The sequence below is a fragment of the Giraffa tippelskirchi genome, chromosome 13 (assembly GCF_054371585.1).
Source record: "Giraffa tippelskirchi isolate mGirTip1 chromosome 13, T2T-mGirTip1v1.2.pri, whole genome shotgun sequence".
In the NCBI taxonomy this organism is placed as follows: Eukaryota; Metazoa; Chordata; class Mammalia; order Artiodactyla; family Giraffidae; genus Giraffa; species Giraffa tippelskirchi.
The window spans coordinates 2,012,418-2,030,260 of record NC_137287.1 but is presented as its reverse complement, the minus strand read 5'-3'; the positions used below and the strand labels follow the sequence as shown (position 1 = coordinate 2,030,260).

The window sequence follows — 17,843 nt, the reverse complement described above, 5'->3', positions numbered from 1 at the left end:
GTGTGTATTTCTGAATACGTGTGCTGGGTATTTAAATTTAGGCATGGACAGCATCATCACCTCTGGGGGGTCAGGGGAGCTTTAGCAGACCCTCTGCTTCACTGGCACCATCAGCCACAGACTTCACTCTCCCGGGGCGTCGGTCACAGTGGGGCATCAGCTCAGGCTCCCAGGAGCCCAAGCCACCAGCTTGTCATAATATCACCATTACCATCAACACTCTCCACTTGTTCATCATTTACCCCGACTTCACCTTCACCACTAACTAGCTCTGCGATTTGGGAACAAGTCATGTCCCTTCTCTGAACTTCATTTTGTCTTGGGTACAATGCGGCTAGCGATGCCCATTTAAAAGTGAATATTCGTTTGGTTGTGACTTTATATGCATGATGTATTTATATGCCTGGTTTCATTCATTCTCACAAGAGCCCTGTTAGGCACTCTCAGGATGTCCACCCTTAGATGAAGAAACAGAAGCTTACAGAGGGGACTGTAACCTACAAAGGCCACAGCTTATTAAATGATCGAGTAGGGATTTAAATTAACTTCGGGGTGACTCCAAGGCCCAAGCTTTTAGTCATCACACACCTCCAGGGTTTTTCCAAGAGCTAGATTTGATGTGTATGAACCCAGTGCTCGGAACATAGTAGGACACGGCCATCAACACGCAGACACCACCGTTACAGTCTCCAGGGTGAACCCCGATCACAGGCTCCGCAGGCGGCCCCCTCCTAGGCAGGTTCAGGAGAGAGGTGCATCGCCTGCAGACAAAGGGTCACCAAAACTGATACTCATCTGATTTTAAAACAGGTACCTATTTTACAGCAAAACAAAGCCAAAACCTGTTCCGCCAGACTGCCCGGTTTCCTTTCACGATAGCTATCTTAATGAAATCTCGAGTTCATTTAACTCCATCTGAGAGCCTGTTGAAAGGAAAATCCAGGTTCCCAGCCCCGGTCCAGAAAGAGTGTGCTGGGTGACCAGCCCACGTGTCTCAGCAAAACCTGGCCGACTTCACAGCAGGCAACCCTTCCGCTCCAGCTGCCAGGAACGCGGAAACAAGACAGTGCTGCCTTGGAGCACTGAGCATGGTGGAGGGTTGTGGTGAAAGGCCTGCTGTGGCTTCCGGCTGCCTGGGTTGAAACCCCAGCTGGGTAACAACGCTCCTGGGCCTCAGTTTCCTGCTCTGTAAAATGGGAAAAATAAGATACCTGCCCCTGTAGGGTTGATGCTTGGATCTGACGAAATCAGTCCTGCCATGTCAATAAACAAGGGTGTCACAGTCATCAGCTATTCCGGCCCTCCAAAGGTGAGTTTCTGAATCCAGAAAGTGAAAGTGTCAGTGGCTCAGCTGTGTCTGGCTCTTTACAATCCTATAGACTGTAGCCCGCCAGGTCCGTGAATTCTCCAGGCAAGAATACTGGAGTGGGATGCCAATTCCTTCTCTAGGGCATCTTCCCAACCCAGGGATCGAACCCAAGTCTCCCACATTGCAGGTGGATTCTTTACTATCTGAGTCACCAGAAAGAAACAAAAAGACAAAAACACCTGTGACGTGGCGGCTATCAGATGGCTGCCACCCCCTATGACCAGGACTGGGGAGCTCAGGATGTGAAAAGTCAAATCGCAGGATGCTGGCCCCAGACAGCTCAGAGGCATATGAAGGGAATGGTTTCAGTGAGCCCAGACCCTCGCATCTTCCCGTACACAGAGAAGTGCTAAATTCTTTAACTTGGGATACCTGGTTTTCTTTAACAAACAATAACCTTCTGATGCTCAGACTACCTGCCTCTTGCTGCAAACTTCCGTATAAGCTGGCTCCTCGCCCCACCTCCTTGGAACAGTTCTCTCAGGGTCACTTGAGATGCTGTCTCCCAGGCATGGAGTCCTAAAAATTCACAGCAGATGAAACATAACCCTCAACTTCTAGGTTGTGAATACTTTTTTAAGTCGACATGTGTAATGTGTTTCCAGCAGCACCTGGCACATAGTCACACCCATGGGACTTTCAATAGTTATACTATTTATCATAATAATGATCACAATGAATATTGGTTTTATTGTCATATGGAAATAGGTTTCAACTCTCCACATCCTGTGGCAACCCAGCTCCTAAAAATATTTTTACAGGCAGATTTGCACAGTCAAGAAGACTTAAGTCAACAGACTTGAGATTTACAAGTCTGTTTTGGGGTTTTGCAACAAAACCTGGTGGGGGACGGGGTTGGGGGGAGGGTCAGCGTCTACTGTTGAGGACAGAGCTGGTGGGGGATTAAGGTGAAAGAGGTTAGGAGAGGGGCAGAGGCCGAGGGTCCCCTCCTGACAACGGGGCCTGAGATGGGGTCAAGGATGCAGACTTCAGGAGGAGACTTCCTCAAATGCCAGGGCAGCCTCTCTGCTCAGCCCTTGCTTCCTACTGCAAACTCTTCCAGAATTTGAGGGACCACCTCAATTGGGGGGGACAGAGTAGAAGGGAAGGTTCTAGAAGGGGTAGGCCCAGAGGACCATCAGACAGTTTTGGGCAAAGGCAACAGTATCCTACTCATACATCGCGAAAGAGTTTTAGGGGACCCCCCCCAGAGGTGGCAAAGCTGAATTTTACCTGAGTCCTGGGCTCTGCGAAAACAGCAGGGTTAAGAAATCCCCCACCCCCTCGCGTTCTGGAAACAGCTCACTGAAAAGAAACACCCTCCCCCAGTATGACCTGGATAAGACTCTAGGGTGCAGATGCAACCATGAGGCCAGACTCAGACCCTCTCCCCACAAATTCCAATCTTTTGCTTCATAGATGATTCGTTGGATTGCTTGTCCAGCTGATCACACGGAACAAACCTCTGTTAACAGAACTTGCATTCACTTTCTCTCCTTCGTGCCCGTCCCTGAATTCTGGCCACCCTTAGGTAGGTGAGGCAGGACCTGCAGATGGGCACCTCCCCTCCTGAGAACAGGCTGGCCTCAGGGGAAGATGTTCTCTGATCTGCTGCCACCCTCTTCCTCTCACTCCCGTTAGAATGACTTCCCACACAAGGCTTCTTTCTAGCCTTGCTCTTTTAAAATATTTATTTACTTGGCTGTGCCGGGTCTTAGTTGCAGCATGTGGGATCTAGTTCCCTGACCAGGGATCATCGGGAGCACAGAATCTCAGCCACTGGACAACCAGGGAAATCCCACCTACTCTTCTCCGTAAGAGAAAACCTTGCGATGCTGACAGATCTGTGGTCAGTGTTCCCCAAACTGCAAGGATCCCAGCGCCCCACCTCCCTGCTCACAATGATCCCACCAGATGAAGTCTTGCCGTAAGAAATCTAGGCTTGTTTTTTATTGGACAGAGACGGAAACCTCGGCGTGGGATCTCCGAAGAGTTATGGTTTTCTAGACGGCTGAGGCCTTTCTCTGCTCCTGGCGGCTTTCTCCATCTTTAAGACGCAGAGGACCCCGCCCGCGGCCCCGTCTCCACGGAGGACCTGTGTTTGCATGGTACCTCTGGGAGGTGGGCACCTTTCGTCTCTCCTCTCCTGGAGCACCCCCTCCTTTTCCACGTGGCTCCTCCGCCCTCTCTCTGACTCCTCCTGTCTCAGCCACCCCAGGACGTCAGCCAGAACTTGGTGAGCGGGCCACCCACATACCCCACGGCCTTGCAGCCTGGAGTCCAAGGCAGCCGCCAGCTTCCCTCAGCGTTTCCTGCTACAGGGAATCCCATCAGGTCTTTCATCAACTTCTGTCACCCTCTTTGTTGGCTGCCCGTGGTCAAGTCCCCACATCTGGCTCCACCTGCGCAGCCAGATGAGGTCACGTGAGCAGGGCAGCACGAGGCGTCCTCTTCAGAGGGGGCGCGGGTGCGGCCAGAGGTGACGGGTGTTTCCACTCCTGCCCCTCAAGGAGGCTTCGAGAAAGCCAACAGGCCTCTTAGCAACTAAAATGAACTCTTCTTTAAATGCAAGTGTGAACCTAACCTCAGCTGCTTTATTTGTTCATTTCTCCACTTTCCCAGGACATCACTGTTTAATTTTTTTTTTCTATTTTACATGATGCATGGAGAGTAACTTAAAGTGACTTTGCACAGCACTGACTCCCCTACAAAAATCTGAAGTTTGACCACCAGCCCCAGTAAGAGGAAATCTGTCCACCGCCTTGCTCGGTCTGGAGTAATTCTTTGTTCTATGTAAAAAAAAAAAAAAAAAAAATTCTCTATATTTTTGCTGGTGCTGCAGCAAACAGAAACCCTTTTTTCTCTTTTTAGTTTCAACGGCTCAGAATGCTACACAGTGCATGGATATGGAGGAGAGCGGCTCACTCCAAGGGTGCTGGCGGCGCGGTCTGTTGAATAATATAAAGGCAGCCGCCAGAGTGAAGCAACAAGGATGAGCCACGTGGAGGAGTGGCCCTGGAGGGACCAGATCAGAGAGTCCCAATTAGGGGCTGGCGAACAATGGGAAGCGCCCCGTCCAGGACTGACCACTGATAAGGATGTTCCAGATAATTAAGATGTCAGGGCTCCCTGGTTCCTCCGGATTGATCATCCAGCCTGGGAGGCAACACTTGTCCGTTGGTCAGTTCCTGCTGATAAGAAACTCTGCCTGACAGTTACTGAGGTCTTTGATAAATAAAATATATAGGAAAACAGATGAATTATTACTTAATAAATGCAGTATTGTTGGGGAAGCTTTCAGAGTGCACAGGTCCTGCTGGCAGACAGTGGGTCACAGCCAGTGGTTGGGCATCTTCTACTTGGGTCTGTGCAGGATTTGGGGATTTGTTTTACTCATTTACAATATTAGAAAACAGACGTCTCTCTCTCTCTCTCTCTCTCTCTCACACACACACACACACACACACACACACACGGTCCCCTCCAATTCAGACCTGCGCCTTTGCTTGGAAACTGGCCATGTGTCCAGGAGGGGGTCAGCAAATGGCTCAGGCTAAGTACCGGCCACTGCTCACCGATGGGGCTTGTGGGCACCACCCCCTCCGTACGCTGGCGACCACAAAGCAGGTACTTGTGCTATGTCCTCTGTCTCCCTCTCATCTGGGGAGAAGAGGAGCTGGAACATATTAGGGTGCGTATCAGGGTGGGTTGCTTTTTTGTTTGTTCTGCTCCTGTTTTACGCACTGACTTGACCCACTGGTCTTTTCAGGTGAGGGGTGAGCGCACAGTGACATGTGGCCCAACGCTTGTTTCCCTACATAAAGACTCATTAGAACGCTCAATCGTTTGCAGACTGCCCGTGATGGCGCTCCTGTTTCAGCAGCACACAAGCAGCTGCGCGGGGCCTGTCTGGCCCACAGAGCCCAGAACACCTACAATTTGACCTCAGCAGACGAAGCCTGCTGCCTCTGCTCTTGGCACTTGAGCTTCTGGCCCTTGGGGAAGCGACTCACCCAGCTGGCTGTTTAACCTTGGGCAGACGACTTAAATTCTGAGCTTCAAGTGCCCCATCTCTAAAATGGAACAGTATGAGATTCTGTTCCATAGGATGGTTGGGGGATTAAATGAGATGAAATATGCCTGGCACACAGGGCAGGCAGGCTATTCAACATATGTTATCTACTGTTACTAAGCCATGCCGTGTGGGGCCACCCAAGATGGATGGGTCATGGTGGAGAGGTTTGACAGATTGTGGTCCACTGGAGAAGGGCATGGCAAACCACTTCAGTATTCTTGCCTTGAGAACCCCATGAACAGTATGAAAAGACAAAAGGATAGGACACTGAAAGATGAACTCCCCAGGTCAATAGGTGCCCAATATGCTAATGCAGATCAGTGGAGAAATAACTCCAGAAAGAATGATGGGATGGAGCCAAAGCAAAAACGATACCCAACTGTGGATATGACTGGTGATAGACGCAAAGTCCGATGCTGTAAAGAGCAATATTGCATAGGAACCTGGAATGTTAGGTCCATGAATCAAGGCAAACTGGAAGTGGTCAAACAGGAGATGGCAAGAGTGAACGTCGACATTCTAGGAATCAGCGAACTAAGATGGACTGGAATGGGTGAATTTAACTCAGATGACCATTATATCTACTACTGTGGGCAAGAATCCCTTAGAAGAAATGGAGTAGCCATCATGGTCAACAAAAGAGTCCAAAATGCAGTGCTTGGATGCAATCTCAAAAACGACAGAATGATCTCTGTTCATTTCCAAGGCAAACCATTCAATATCACGGTAATCCAAGTCTATGCCCCGACCAGTAACGCCGAAGAAGCTGAAGTTGAACGGTTCTATGAAGACCTACAAGACCTTCTAGAACTAACACCCAAAAAAGATGTCCTTTTCACTATAGGGGACTGGAATGCAAAAGTAGGAAGTCAAGAAACACCTGGCGTAACAGGCAAGTTTGGCCTTGGAGTACAGAATGAAGCAGGGCAAAGGCTAATAGAGCTTTGCCAAGAGAACGCACTGGTAATAGCAAACACCCTATTCCAACAACACAAGAGAAGACTCTACACGTGGACATCACCAGATGGTCAACACCGAAATCAGATTGATTATATTCTTTGCAGCCAAAGATGGAGAAGCTCTATACAGTTAGCAAAAACAAGACCAGAAGCAGACTGTGGTTCAGATCACGAACTGCTTATTGCCAAATTCAGACTTAAATTGAAGAAAGTAGGGAAAACCACTAGACCATTCAGGTATGACCTAGATCAAATCCCTTATGAGTATACAGTGGAAGTGAGAAATAGATTTAAGGGACTAGACCTGATACACAGAGTGCCTGATGAACTATGGACAGAGGTTCGTGACATTGTACAAGAGACAGGGATCAAGAAAATCCCCATGGAAAAGAAATGCAAAAAAGCAAAATGGCTGTCTGAGGAGGCCTTACAGATAGCTGGGAAGAGAAGAGAAGCGACAAGCAAAGGAGAAAAGGAAAGATATTCCCATCTGAATGCAGAGTTCCAAAGAATAGCAAGGAGAGATAAGAAAGCCTTCCTCAGCGATCAGTGCAAACAAATAGAGGAAAACAACAGATTGGGAAAGACAAGAGATCTCTTCAAGAAAATTAGAGATACCAAAGGAACATTTCATGCAAAGATGGGCTCGATAAAGGACAGAAATGGTATGGACCTAACAGAAGCAGAAGATATTAAGAAGAGGTGGCAAGAATACACAGAAGAACTGTACAAAAAAGATCTTCATGACCCAGATAATCACGATGGTGTGATCACTCTCCTAGAGCCAGACATCCTGGAATGTGAAGTCAAGTGGGCCTTAGAAAGCATCACTACAAACAAAGCTAGTGGAGGTGATGGAATTCCAGTTGAGCTATTTCAAATCCTCAAAGGTGATGCTGTGAAAGTGCTACACTCGATATGCCAGCAAATTTGGAAAATTCAGCAGTGGCCACAGGACTGGAAAAGGTCAGTTTTCGTTCCAATCCCAAAGAAAGGCAATGCCAAAGAATGCTCAAACTACTGCACAATTGCCCTCATCTCACATGCTAGCAAAGTAATGCTCAAAATTCTCCAAGCCAGGCTTCAGCAATACGTGAACCGTGAACTTCCAGATGTTCAAGCTGGTTTTAGAAAAGGCAGAGGAACCAGAGATCAAATTGCCAATATCTGCTGGATCATCGAAAAAGCAAGAGAGTTCCAGAAAAACATCTATTTCTGCTTTATTGACTATGCCAAAGCCTTTGACTCTGTGGATCACAATAAACTGGAAAATTCTGAAAGAGATGGGAATACCAGACCATCTGACCTGCCTCTTGAGAAACCTGTATGCAGGTCAGAAAGCAACAGTTAGAACTGAACATGGAAAACAGACTGGTTCCAAATAGGAAAAGGAGTCCGTCAAGGCTGTATATTGTCACCCTGCTTATTTAACTTATATGCAGTGTACATCATGAGAAACGCTGGGCTGGAAGAAACACAAGCTGGAATCAAGATTGCCAGAAGAAATATCAATAATCTCAGATATGCGGATGACACCACCCTTATGGCAGAGAGTGAAGAAGAACTAAAGAGCCTCTTGATAAAGGTGAAGGAGGAGAGTGAAAAAGTTGGCTTAAAGCTCAACGTTCAGAAAACTAAGATCATGGCATCTGGTCCCATCACTCCATGGGAAATAGATGGGGAAACAGTGGAAACAGTGTCAGACTTTGTTTTTTTGGGCTCCAGAATCACTGCTGATGGTGACTGCAGCCATGAAATTAAAAGACGCTTACTCCTTGGAAGGAAGGTTATGGCCAACCTAGATAGCATATTTAAAAGCAGAGACATTACTTTGCCAACAAAAGTCCGTCTAGTCAAGGCTATGGTTTTTCCAGTGGTCATGTATGGATGTGAGAGTTGGACGGTGAAGAAAGCTGAGCGCCACAGAATTGATGCTTTTGAACTGTGGTGTTGGAGAAGACTCTTGAGAGTCCCTTGGACTGCAAGGAGATCCAATCAATCCATCCTAAAGGAGATCAATCCTGGGTGTTCATTGGAAGGTCTGATGTTGAAGCTGAAACTCCAATACTTTGGCCACCTCATGCGAAGGGTTGACTCATTGGAAAAGACCCTAATGCTGGGTAGGATTGGGGGCGGGAGGAGAAGGGGACGACAGAAGATGAGATGGTTGGATGGCATCACCGACTCGATGAACATGGGTTTGGGTAGACTCCGGGAGTTGGTGATGGACAGAGAGTCCTGGCGTGCTGCAGTTCATGGAGTCGCAAAGAGTCGGACATGACTGAGCGACTGAACTGAACTGTTACTAGTCAAAACACTGGTTCTCAAAGGATAAAAATAACAAAAGTTACTCCATGTGTTTATTTAATGTTGAGAGAAGTGACGTGGGAATTTCAGGACACTCCAGAGACTTCATGTTCCCCCCGAAACCAAAGGGCTTCAGGCACCTCTTGGCTGAGTCAGCGGTGGAGGGCAACACCATCTACAGCACAACTTAGTTCCAGAGAGAAATGTAATCAAGAAACACGCTGGCGGTACCAGGCTGGCCAGAACATGCCTCCAGGGGCTACATGTCTGTAGTTCCATGTCCCATGTTCGTGCAAAACTCTAGAGAAACCAATAAGCAAGCGGGCATCCTGCCAGCCTTACTCAGAGTCTCAGGTGGATCCCTTATACCTTCATGCCCACACACCAGGAAGGCCGGTCCCAAGAAGGAAGGGAGTGGGGACAACTGTTGGGGGTGGGGCATTACTCTTGGCAGTGGGTCATGACTATGGAGGAACCAAAATGACTGAATAGAGGGTCTCCTGTCTTTTAGCCTAGCTTGAGTGCTCAGGTGCTAAGTCGTGTCTGACTCTTTGTGACCCCATGGACTGTACCCTGCCAGGCTCCTCTGTCCCGGGCAAGAATACTGGAGTGGCTTGCCATTTCCTTCTCCACTATTAGCCTAGACCGAGGTCACAATTCCTGGGCCCAGAGCCAGGAAAAGGACTACCTTACACAATGGTTCTCTACTACGGGCAAGCTCAATGACTCATGCTCACCCTCACCTTTGACCCTCAAACAACCTGCTGGGGCTGGCACCTTTGCCAACTTCAACTGACAGAAGGAGAAACTGAGGCTCAGAGGGATTAAGGAACTTACCCCAAATCACACAGACACAAGGTGGCTGAGCTGAGATTCAAACACTGGAAGTCTGCAACCCTTTGTCTACCTGGAACAGGGACAAAGAACCCGTGAGACCCAGATCATCCTGGTTGATAACACCGGGGCCACTCCAGGGGTGGTCCTGTCCCACGCCCCTAAGTAAGGGGGACCGTCCTGAACGCTCACCCCTACCCGCTCAGGGTCCCCTTTGGGACTCGTTCCTTCCCTCCCGGTTTCGGCACTTTTTTCCCTTTTGTGATCGTTTTCCTGGAAACGGTTCTTGCAGACACCACCCTTGTCCCAGCCACGAACCTTACTACATTCAATTATCCTGGTTTATTAGGCTTTTTAAAGCTACTTTACTGCTCTCTCCTTGCCATGACCCTAATCTTCATTTTTCCTCTCGCTTTCTCCTGGGTTATTGATCGTCAAGAGAAGGTTGCCACAGACTCGAAAGAAACAGGGAACTAGGCAAGAGAAGGCTGCTTTCTGGCTGTCAAGCTTGCTTTCACCAACATTAAACTGATAGATGGAGGGCCTCCACTATTTTCCCTGTCTCTTCTCAAGCTTCATCTTACCAGACCCTAGTTTCAGAAATAACAAATCGTTATAATAAAATTCTCTACTAGCATCAGAGTCTCCAGTGTACTTTCATATACACGTACATCTTAGTTAACTCTCAGAACAGTTCCGGATGGCAGGCAGAGTATTATTATGTTAATAGCCATTTTGCAAAGAAAGAATAGAAAGGTCACCTCACACCTGAACTTCCAGCTCAGGATGAAGTTGAGTGGCCCACGCCTCCCAGGTTCTCCTCCTCACAACTGAAGACCCCTGGACGTGACGGAGCAAAGAAGCATAAGGAGCGTCTCCGTCTGTGTCCCACCTGCAACAACACAGCGGTGGGATTCACATCCCCACTCCTCCCATCCCTGTGTCAGGGGAGCCTAGCAGCGGGGCTTAGAGACAGGAAGACGGCACCAGCTGTTCTCCGCTTTCACTGCAAAGGTGTCTGCAGAGCCAAGGGGAAAGCCAACTGCTGCTGACCCAGCCGCAGTGAGGCGGCGAGCGTCGGCCGTCACTTCAGCCAGGATGGTGTGGGGGGCTCAGCTGGGAACTGGACACAGCCTGTCGTCCACCATCATGCTTCCTCTCAAAGAGGAGACTGCGGGCTCAAGAGAAAAATGGAATAGGATCCAGGGCCTCATAATATAATACTCCCAACGACCAAGACGGAACGGAAAAGTCGCCCTTCTTACCAAGAACCAGGAAAATCACAACTTGGGTGAAAAAAAAGACAGTCGACAGGGATCATACAGAAATGAATGGGAGGTTGGAATAGTCGAGAATCTAAGAGCAGCCATCGTAAAGATGCACAACAAGCAATTACAAATTCTTTTGAAACAAATAAAATAGAAACTCTCAGTAAAGAAACAGGAGCTATTTTTCTTTAAGCCAAATGGAAATTTAAAAACTGAAAAATACAATAACCAGGAAAAAACCTCATAGAATGGGCTCAATAGATGAGTGGAAATGACAAAGGATAGAATCAGCAAACTTGAGGTCAGAGCAATAAAATTTCCTAGTCATAATACAGACATAAAATAAGTTGAAAAAGAAAACATTCTCAGGGACTTTGAGACAGTGAAAAAGGATAAATATTCATAGCTTCCGAGTCCCAAAAGAAGAAAAAGTGGGACTGAAAAAGTATCCAAAGAAATAATGGCTGAAAACTCCCCAACCCAAATTTGGAGAAAGACAATAAACTATAGATTCAAAGGGCTGACTAATCTCAAATAGGATAAGTGTAAAGAAATACACACAAAAGTTACACATCTGCAAATTAAGACAAAGAAAAAATACTAAAAACATTGAGAAACAACACATTACTTACATGGGACGTCAATTTGAATGATAGTAGATTTCTCATCTCAAACTATGGAAGCAGAAAGTTTTTCAACATTTTTCAAGTGCTATAGAAAGAGCGGTCAACTGTGAGATCTATATTTGGTAAAAATATCCTTCAGAAACCAAGGAAAAGAGAGAGATTCTCAGATGAAAGCAAACCAAGAGAATTTACTGTTGGCAAACATATCCTTAAAGATTAGGTAAAAGAAGTGATATAAACAGAAGCTTTTTGAAATAGAACTTCTGTTTCTTTACTGAGATTTTCTATTTTTTCATTTGTTTCAAGAAAGCTTGCTACTTCAGAAAGGAAAAAAAAAAGAAGTTTGGAATGAGTAGAAATAGGGATAAATATAACAGACTATTACTTCTCATGAGTATCTTAAATTGTATTTAATAACTGAAGCAAAATTATAGCATCTGATGTGACTTTCATGTATATAAGAAATACTTAAGACAATTGTATATATAATCGTACATGTATACACGCACATATGTAATATGTGCGTGTATACATGTATTTTTTTTTCTTAAATGAGGCAGTAATAGAGACCTAAGCGAAAGAAAGCTTACATTTTACCCAAGTGGTAAAGCAACAATACTAGTAGACTGCAAAAAGTTGTGTTTATATAGTGGAATCCCTACAAAAATCAATAATTCTACACAATCTCTCCCAGAAAATAGAAGAGAAAGTAACCCTTTAAGCTTATTTTATGAGGCTAATATTACCCTGACACCAAAACTAGATAAAGATAGGTAAAAGAAAGAAAAATACAAGCCAGTATCCCTCATGTATTTAGATTAAAAAATTATCAACAAAAATTTTAGCAAATTGATTTCAATAATATGTAAAAAACAATTTTATACTATAACAAAATGGAATTTTATTCTAGGATGCAAGTCTGGTTCAATATTCGAAAGAATGTAATCTCCCATGCTGCTGCTGCTGCTAAGTCACTTCAGTCGTGTCCAACTCTGTGACCCCACAGACGGCAGCTCACCAGGCTCCTCTGTCCCTGGGATTCTCTGGGCAAGAATGCTGGAGTGGGTTGCCATTTCCTTCTCCCAATATCCCATACTGACAAGCTAAGGAAGAAAAATCGTATGATCTTAACAATTTATGCAAAAAAACCCCACTACATTTGGCAAAATCCAACATGCATTCATTACAAAAGCTCTCTGGAAACTAGGACTAGAGGAACTTCCTCAACTTGATAAAAAGCATATACCAAAAATTTTCAGCTAACATTGTATTTAATGGTAAAATACTAAATGTTTTCCCCCTAAGATTGGAAACAAAAGGATATTGTCTCTCGCCACTTTATTCAACATAGTACTAGAAGTTCTAGCCAGTACAATAAGGCAAGAAAAGGAAATAAAAGTTATATAGCTTGGATGAGAAGAAATGAAACTGTCACCATTTACAAAGGGCCTGATCGCCTACACAGGAAATTCTAAGGCGCCTACCAAAACACCTGTAGAACTAATAATAAAGAGGTCAGCAATGTTGCAGGATGAAAGAACAACTTCCAAAAATTGATCACGTTTCAACGTAGTAACAATGAACTGTGAAAAGTGAAACTGAAAACATTGACAATTGCTTCATAGAAAATAAATACTTAGGTATAAATCTAACAAAACATGTACAGCATCTGTATCTTGAATGTTACAAAATACTAACAAAATAAGTAGAAAAAGACCTAAATAAATGGAGAAATATACCACATTCATAGTTGGAAAATTCAATATAGTGAAGATGTCAATTCTTCCCAAATTGATCTATAAGTTTAATACAAGCACCATCAAAATCCAAGCAAGATTTTTTTTTACAGATAAGATTATTCTAAAGTTTCTGGAGCAAAGCACAGGACTTCAAACAGCAAAAGCATTCTTGAAAAAGATTAAACTGGGAGAAATTTTTCTAATATTGAGGCTTACTATATAGTTACCCCTGGAATAGGAAACGGCAACCCGCTGCGGTACTCTTGCCTGGGAAACCCCACAGACAGAGGAGCCTGGCGGGCTACAGTCCATGGGGTCACGAAGAGTTGGACATATATAGTTACAGTGATCAAAACAGTGTACTTTTGCCAGAGGGATTAGACACATAGGTAAGAGAAATCAAATAGAGAACTAGAAACAGATACAAATACTCAAATGATTTTAGAAAAAAGAGGAAAAGCAATTCAATGGAAGAAGGACAGTCCATTCAACGAATAGTACTGGAGCAACTTTGCTCTTGCTCAGTTGCTAAGTTGTGTATGACTCTTTTGTGACCCCATGGGCTGTAGCCCGCCAGGCTCCTCTGTCCATGGGATTCTCCAGGCAAGAATACTGGGGTGGGTTGCCATTTCTGTCTCCAAGAGCAACTAGAAGCCTGTAAATAACAACAACCACCAAATGAACCTCTATCTAAGCCTCACACTTTATACAAAATTAACTCAAAATGGGCCATGCACTTAAAATACAATTACAGTTAATGATTAAACAGTGCAGGGGCTTCCCTGGTGGCTCAGTGGTAAAGAAATCTCCTGCTAATGCAGGAGACATGGGTTCTATCCCCAGATTGCGAAGATTCCCTAGAGAAGGTAATAGCAATCCACTTCAGTATTGTTGCCTGGGAAATCCCACGGACCAGAAGAGCCTGGTGGGCTACAGTCCGTGGGGTCGGAAAGAATTGGACATGACTGAAGTGACTTAGCAAACACATTCAACAAGGTAGGGCTAGGGCACCAGCCCTCCACCCACTTGAAAATCCATGATAATTTACTTATAGACAGCCCTTCATCCAGGAGTTATCTCCATATCCATGGTTTTGTCATCTAGGGACTGAACCAACTGAGGATGTGTAATCCTGTAGTCTTTACTATTGAAAAAAATCTGCTTGTAAGTGGACCCATGCAGTTCAAACCTGTGCTATCCAAGGTGAGCTTAGAATTAAATTCTAAGAATTAAATTAATTTTTAGAATTAAAATAGGAGAAAGCCTTGACAATATAGGGCTAGACGAAGAGTTTCTTGAAAGCACATTTAATAGAAGGAACATTTGGTTAATTGGATCTCATCAAAATTAAAAACTTTGCTCCATGAAAGACCCTGTTAAGAGGATGGAAAGACAAGCTACGGACAAGGAGAAAATATTTACAAACCACATATCTGACAAAGGACTTACGTCTAGAATATAAAAAAGATCTGACAAAATTCACAGTAAATAAACACTCTAATTAGAAAATTGGCAAAAAGCATGAACACACATTTCACCACAGAGGACACCCAGAAGGCAAATAAGAAATGGGGAAAGAGGCTCACTATCCTCAGCCAATAAGGAAGCATAATTAAAGTCACAATGACCTGTCACTACATGCCTATCCAACGGCTCAAATGAAAACCCGTGATAAGATCAAGTGCCAGTGAGGAGGTGGAGAAAATGAATCACACAGCAGGCGGGACGCAAAACAGTACAACCACTCTGGAAAGGAGTGCAGCAGACTCTTATAGAACTAAACACGTGCTTATCATCCGACCCAGCTATTGTCCTCCTGGGCACTTATCCCAGGGAAATTAAAACTTATGTTCACACTAAAATCTATACAGGAATGGTCACAGCGGCTTATTCATAACAGCCCCAAATTGGAGACAACCCAAATGCCCTTCAAAGGGTGGGCGATTAAACAAATGGCAATGTGTCTATACCATGGAGTATGACTCCGTAATAAAAGAAAAAAAAGAACAAACTATTGATACATATGATAACTTGGACAGATCTCAAGGGAATTGTGCTAAGTGCTAAAAGCGAAACCTCAAGAGATTACATAGCCTATGATTCCATTTTTATAACTCTCGTGAAATGATAAAATTAGAGGTGAGAACAGATTAGTGGTTGCCAGGGGCTTCCAGGGGAAGCAGGGAGGAGAGGAGGCTCTGGCTATAAAAAAACAGCACTAGGGATTTTTTTTTTTTTTTTTTGACCACTGCGATGTTTGGCTTGTGGGATCTTAGTTCCCTGACCAGGGATTGAACCCGGGCCCTCTCAAGTGAGATTGTGGGGTTCTAACCACTGGATCACCAGGGAATTCCCATGAGAGGTCCTTTTGATGGAACTGTGTAGACTGTGGTTGACAGTGGTCACACAATACACACAATTATAAAACTGCATGGAACCAAATACACACACACACACACACACACACACACGTGAAACTGGCAAAACTCATACCAACAAGCATCTCCTGTTGGGATGTTGTAACGGAGTCACATAGGTTGGTCTCATTGGGGGAAAGTAACTGAAGGGTAGAACAGTATTCTGCTTGTTTCTTACACTATGTGCATATTTACTATGATCTCAAAATAAAGGTTTTATAGAAGGTCACACCTGTGTAATGCACAGAGGGGACTCAAAGCTATGTCATTTGTCATTCCTGATGTGCATGCGAAATGGAAGACATGATTCTGGGTGAGCCAGGGGGACACAGAGCTGGAAGCAAAGCCCAGAACTCGTGCTCCAGCATCTTTCACGGGAAGGAGGAACTGGATTGGTGGGTAAGGAAGATCTTGCAGGCAACGGAGGGAGCCACCGAGACTGGGCCGTGCCAAACACATGATCAGATGTTCCTGGAGGGAAGTGAGAAATGCCCAGTGGTGGCCCAGCCACCAAAGGCAATGGAGTCAGACAAGGGGAGGTCCGCAGGGCAGGAGGGTAAGAGGAAGCGTCACAGAGGAGGCGGGACTGAACAAGTGTTGAGTGTGGGCCTGACCCCAACTCACTTCTAGAGACAAGATGACAGCAAACGTGATGGATGTCATTTCTGAGATGAGGATACAGAAGTCTGACTGCCATCCCGATAACATTCTCTCTCTAACAAAGCCAGCTGCCATGCTATGAAACTGCGCCATGGTGGAATTATGCAACAAGAGTCTGGGGCCAGTCTCCGGCCAACAGCGCGAAAGGAACTGAATTCTACCGTAACAGGGGACTGAGCCTGGCAGCAGATTCTGCCCCTGGTCAATCCCGCTAGGACTCTGGTCCCACCTGACCCCTGTGTGCAGCCGCACAAGAGACTGCAAGCCAGAGGACCCAGCTAAGACAAGCCTTGACTCCTGATCCACAGAAACTATGAGTTCACACATGCGTGTGTTTTTGTGCTGCTTAGTTTGGGGGTGATTTGTTACATTTCCCAAGTGATCGCCAATGCAGGAGACACAGGTTCGATCCCTGGGGGAGGAATATTCCCCTGGAGGAGGGAATGGCAACCCATTCCAGTATTCTTGCCTGGGGAATCCTGTGGACAGAGGAGCCTGGTGGGCTACGGTCCATGGGGTCACAAAAGAGTTGGGCACAACTGAGCAACTAAACAACAACATGCAAAAGTTTGGCCCAGGGTTAGCACTGAGGGCTTCCCTGGTGGCTCAGATGGTTAAAAATCTGCTTGCAATGCAGGAGAGCTGGGTTCAATCCCTGAATCGGGAAGATTCTCTGGAGAATTCTCTGAAGATGGAAATGGCAACCCATTCAGGTATTCTTGCCTGGGAAATCCCAAGGACAGAGGAGCCTTGTGGGCTACAGTCCATGGGGTCGCAAAGAGGCGGACATGACTGAGCACGATTTGTTATGCAGTGAGTGCTAACAGATACAGGAAGTGATGTCTTCATTATCCAGCGGGTGATAGCCCTGGACTGTTCACATGACGCTGTGGGGTTGAGAGAGAGGAGAGCACGCAAAACGTCAAGGGGCCCACATTTAGAATTCGCACCTTTTACTTCTGACAAATTCTACTGGCCAAGGCAAGTCCCGAGGATTCAGGGGTGGGGCAACGGACTCTTCTGTAGATGGGAAGAGCCTGGAAGTCACTGCGCAAAGAAGCATGGACACAATTTTGCAGACAATTGAAACGCCCCCAGGGTCCGCAGGTGGATGTCAGAGCCGCTGTGAGACCCACAAGGAGCGGGGTCAGAGGTTACAGCAGGCTCAGAACTGGAGACTACAGTCTAGCGGGTGGGGGGGTGGGAACTAGCTACAGAGTCCCGCCATGCTGCTAAGTTGTTCAGTCGTGTCCAACTCTGCGACCGCATGGACTGGAGCCCGCCAGGCTCCTCTGTCCATGGGATTCTCCAGGCAAGAATACTGGAGTGGGTTGCCATGCCCTCCTCCAGGGGATCTTCCCAACGCAGGGATCGAACCTGCGTCTCTTGCGGCTACTGCATCGCAGGCGGGTTCTTTACCGCTGACTGTGAACCCCTCGCTCTCCCTCCAGTCCCCTCCCCACTGTAGCGGGAAATGAATTTTCGAACAAGCTACCTTGGCACCCTCCGCAGCTCCCCAGGCAGGACAAAGCCCTGCAACCATCACCAGGGCCCTGTCCAGCCTTCTATCAGAACCTCCCACTCTCCAC

The 17,843-nt window shown here is 46.0% G+C and overlaps 1 protein-coding gene across 6 annotated transcripts in view; it reads right to left on the bottom strand.

Annotated features, from left to right (window-relative positions):
• LOC145531106 (uncharacterized) overlaps positions 1–17,843 on the bottom strand; it is a 72,036-nt gene that overhangs the window by 53,069 nt on the left and 1,124 nt on the right. For 4 of the 6 annotated variants that reach the window (XR_014072189.1, XR_014072190.1, XR_014072188.1 and 1 more), the window contains exon 2: positions 9,548–9,617. Coding sequence is in view for 2 of the 6 variants with exons in the window: in XM_081552709.1 (XP_081408835.1) it covers positions 9,548–9,617 (70 nt within the window). In the remaining 4 variants the exon portion in view is untranslated. Of the gene's footprint in view, positions 1–595; positions 1,318–1,785; positions 1,889–9,258; positions 9,618–17,843 lie in introns of those variants that run through there. The other 2 variants (XM_081552710.1, XR_014072187.1) reach the window with 2 other exon arrangements.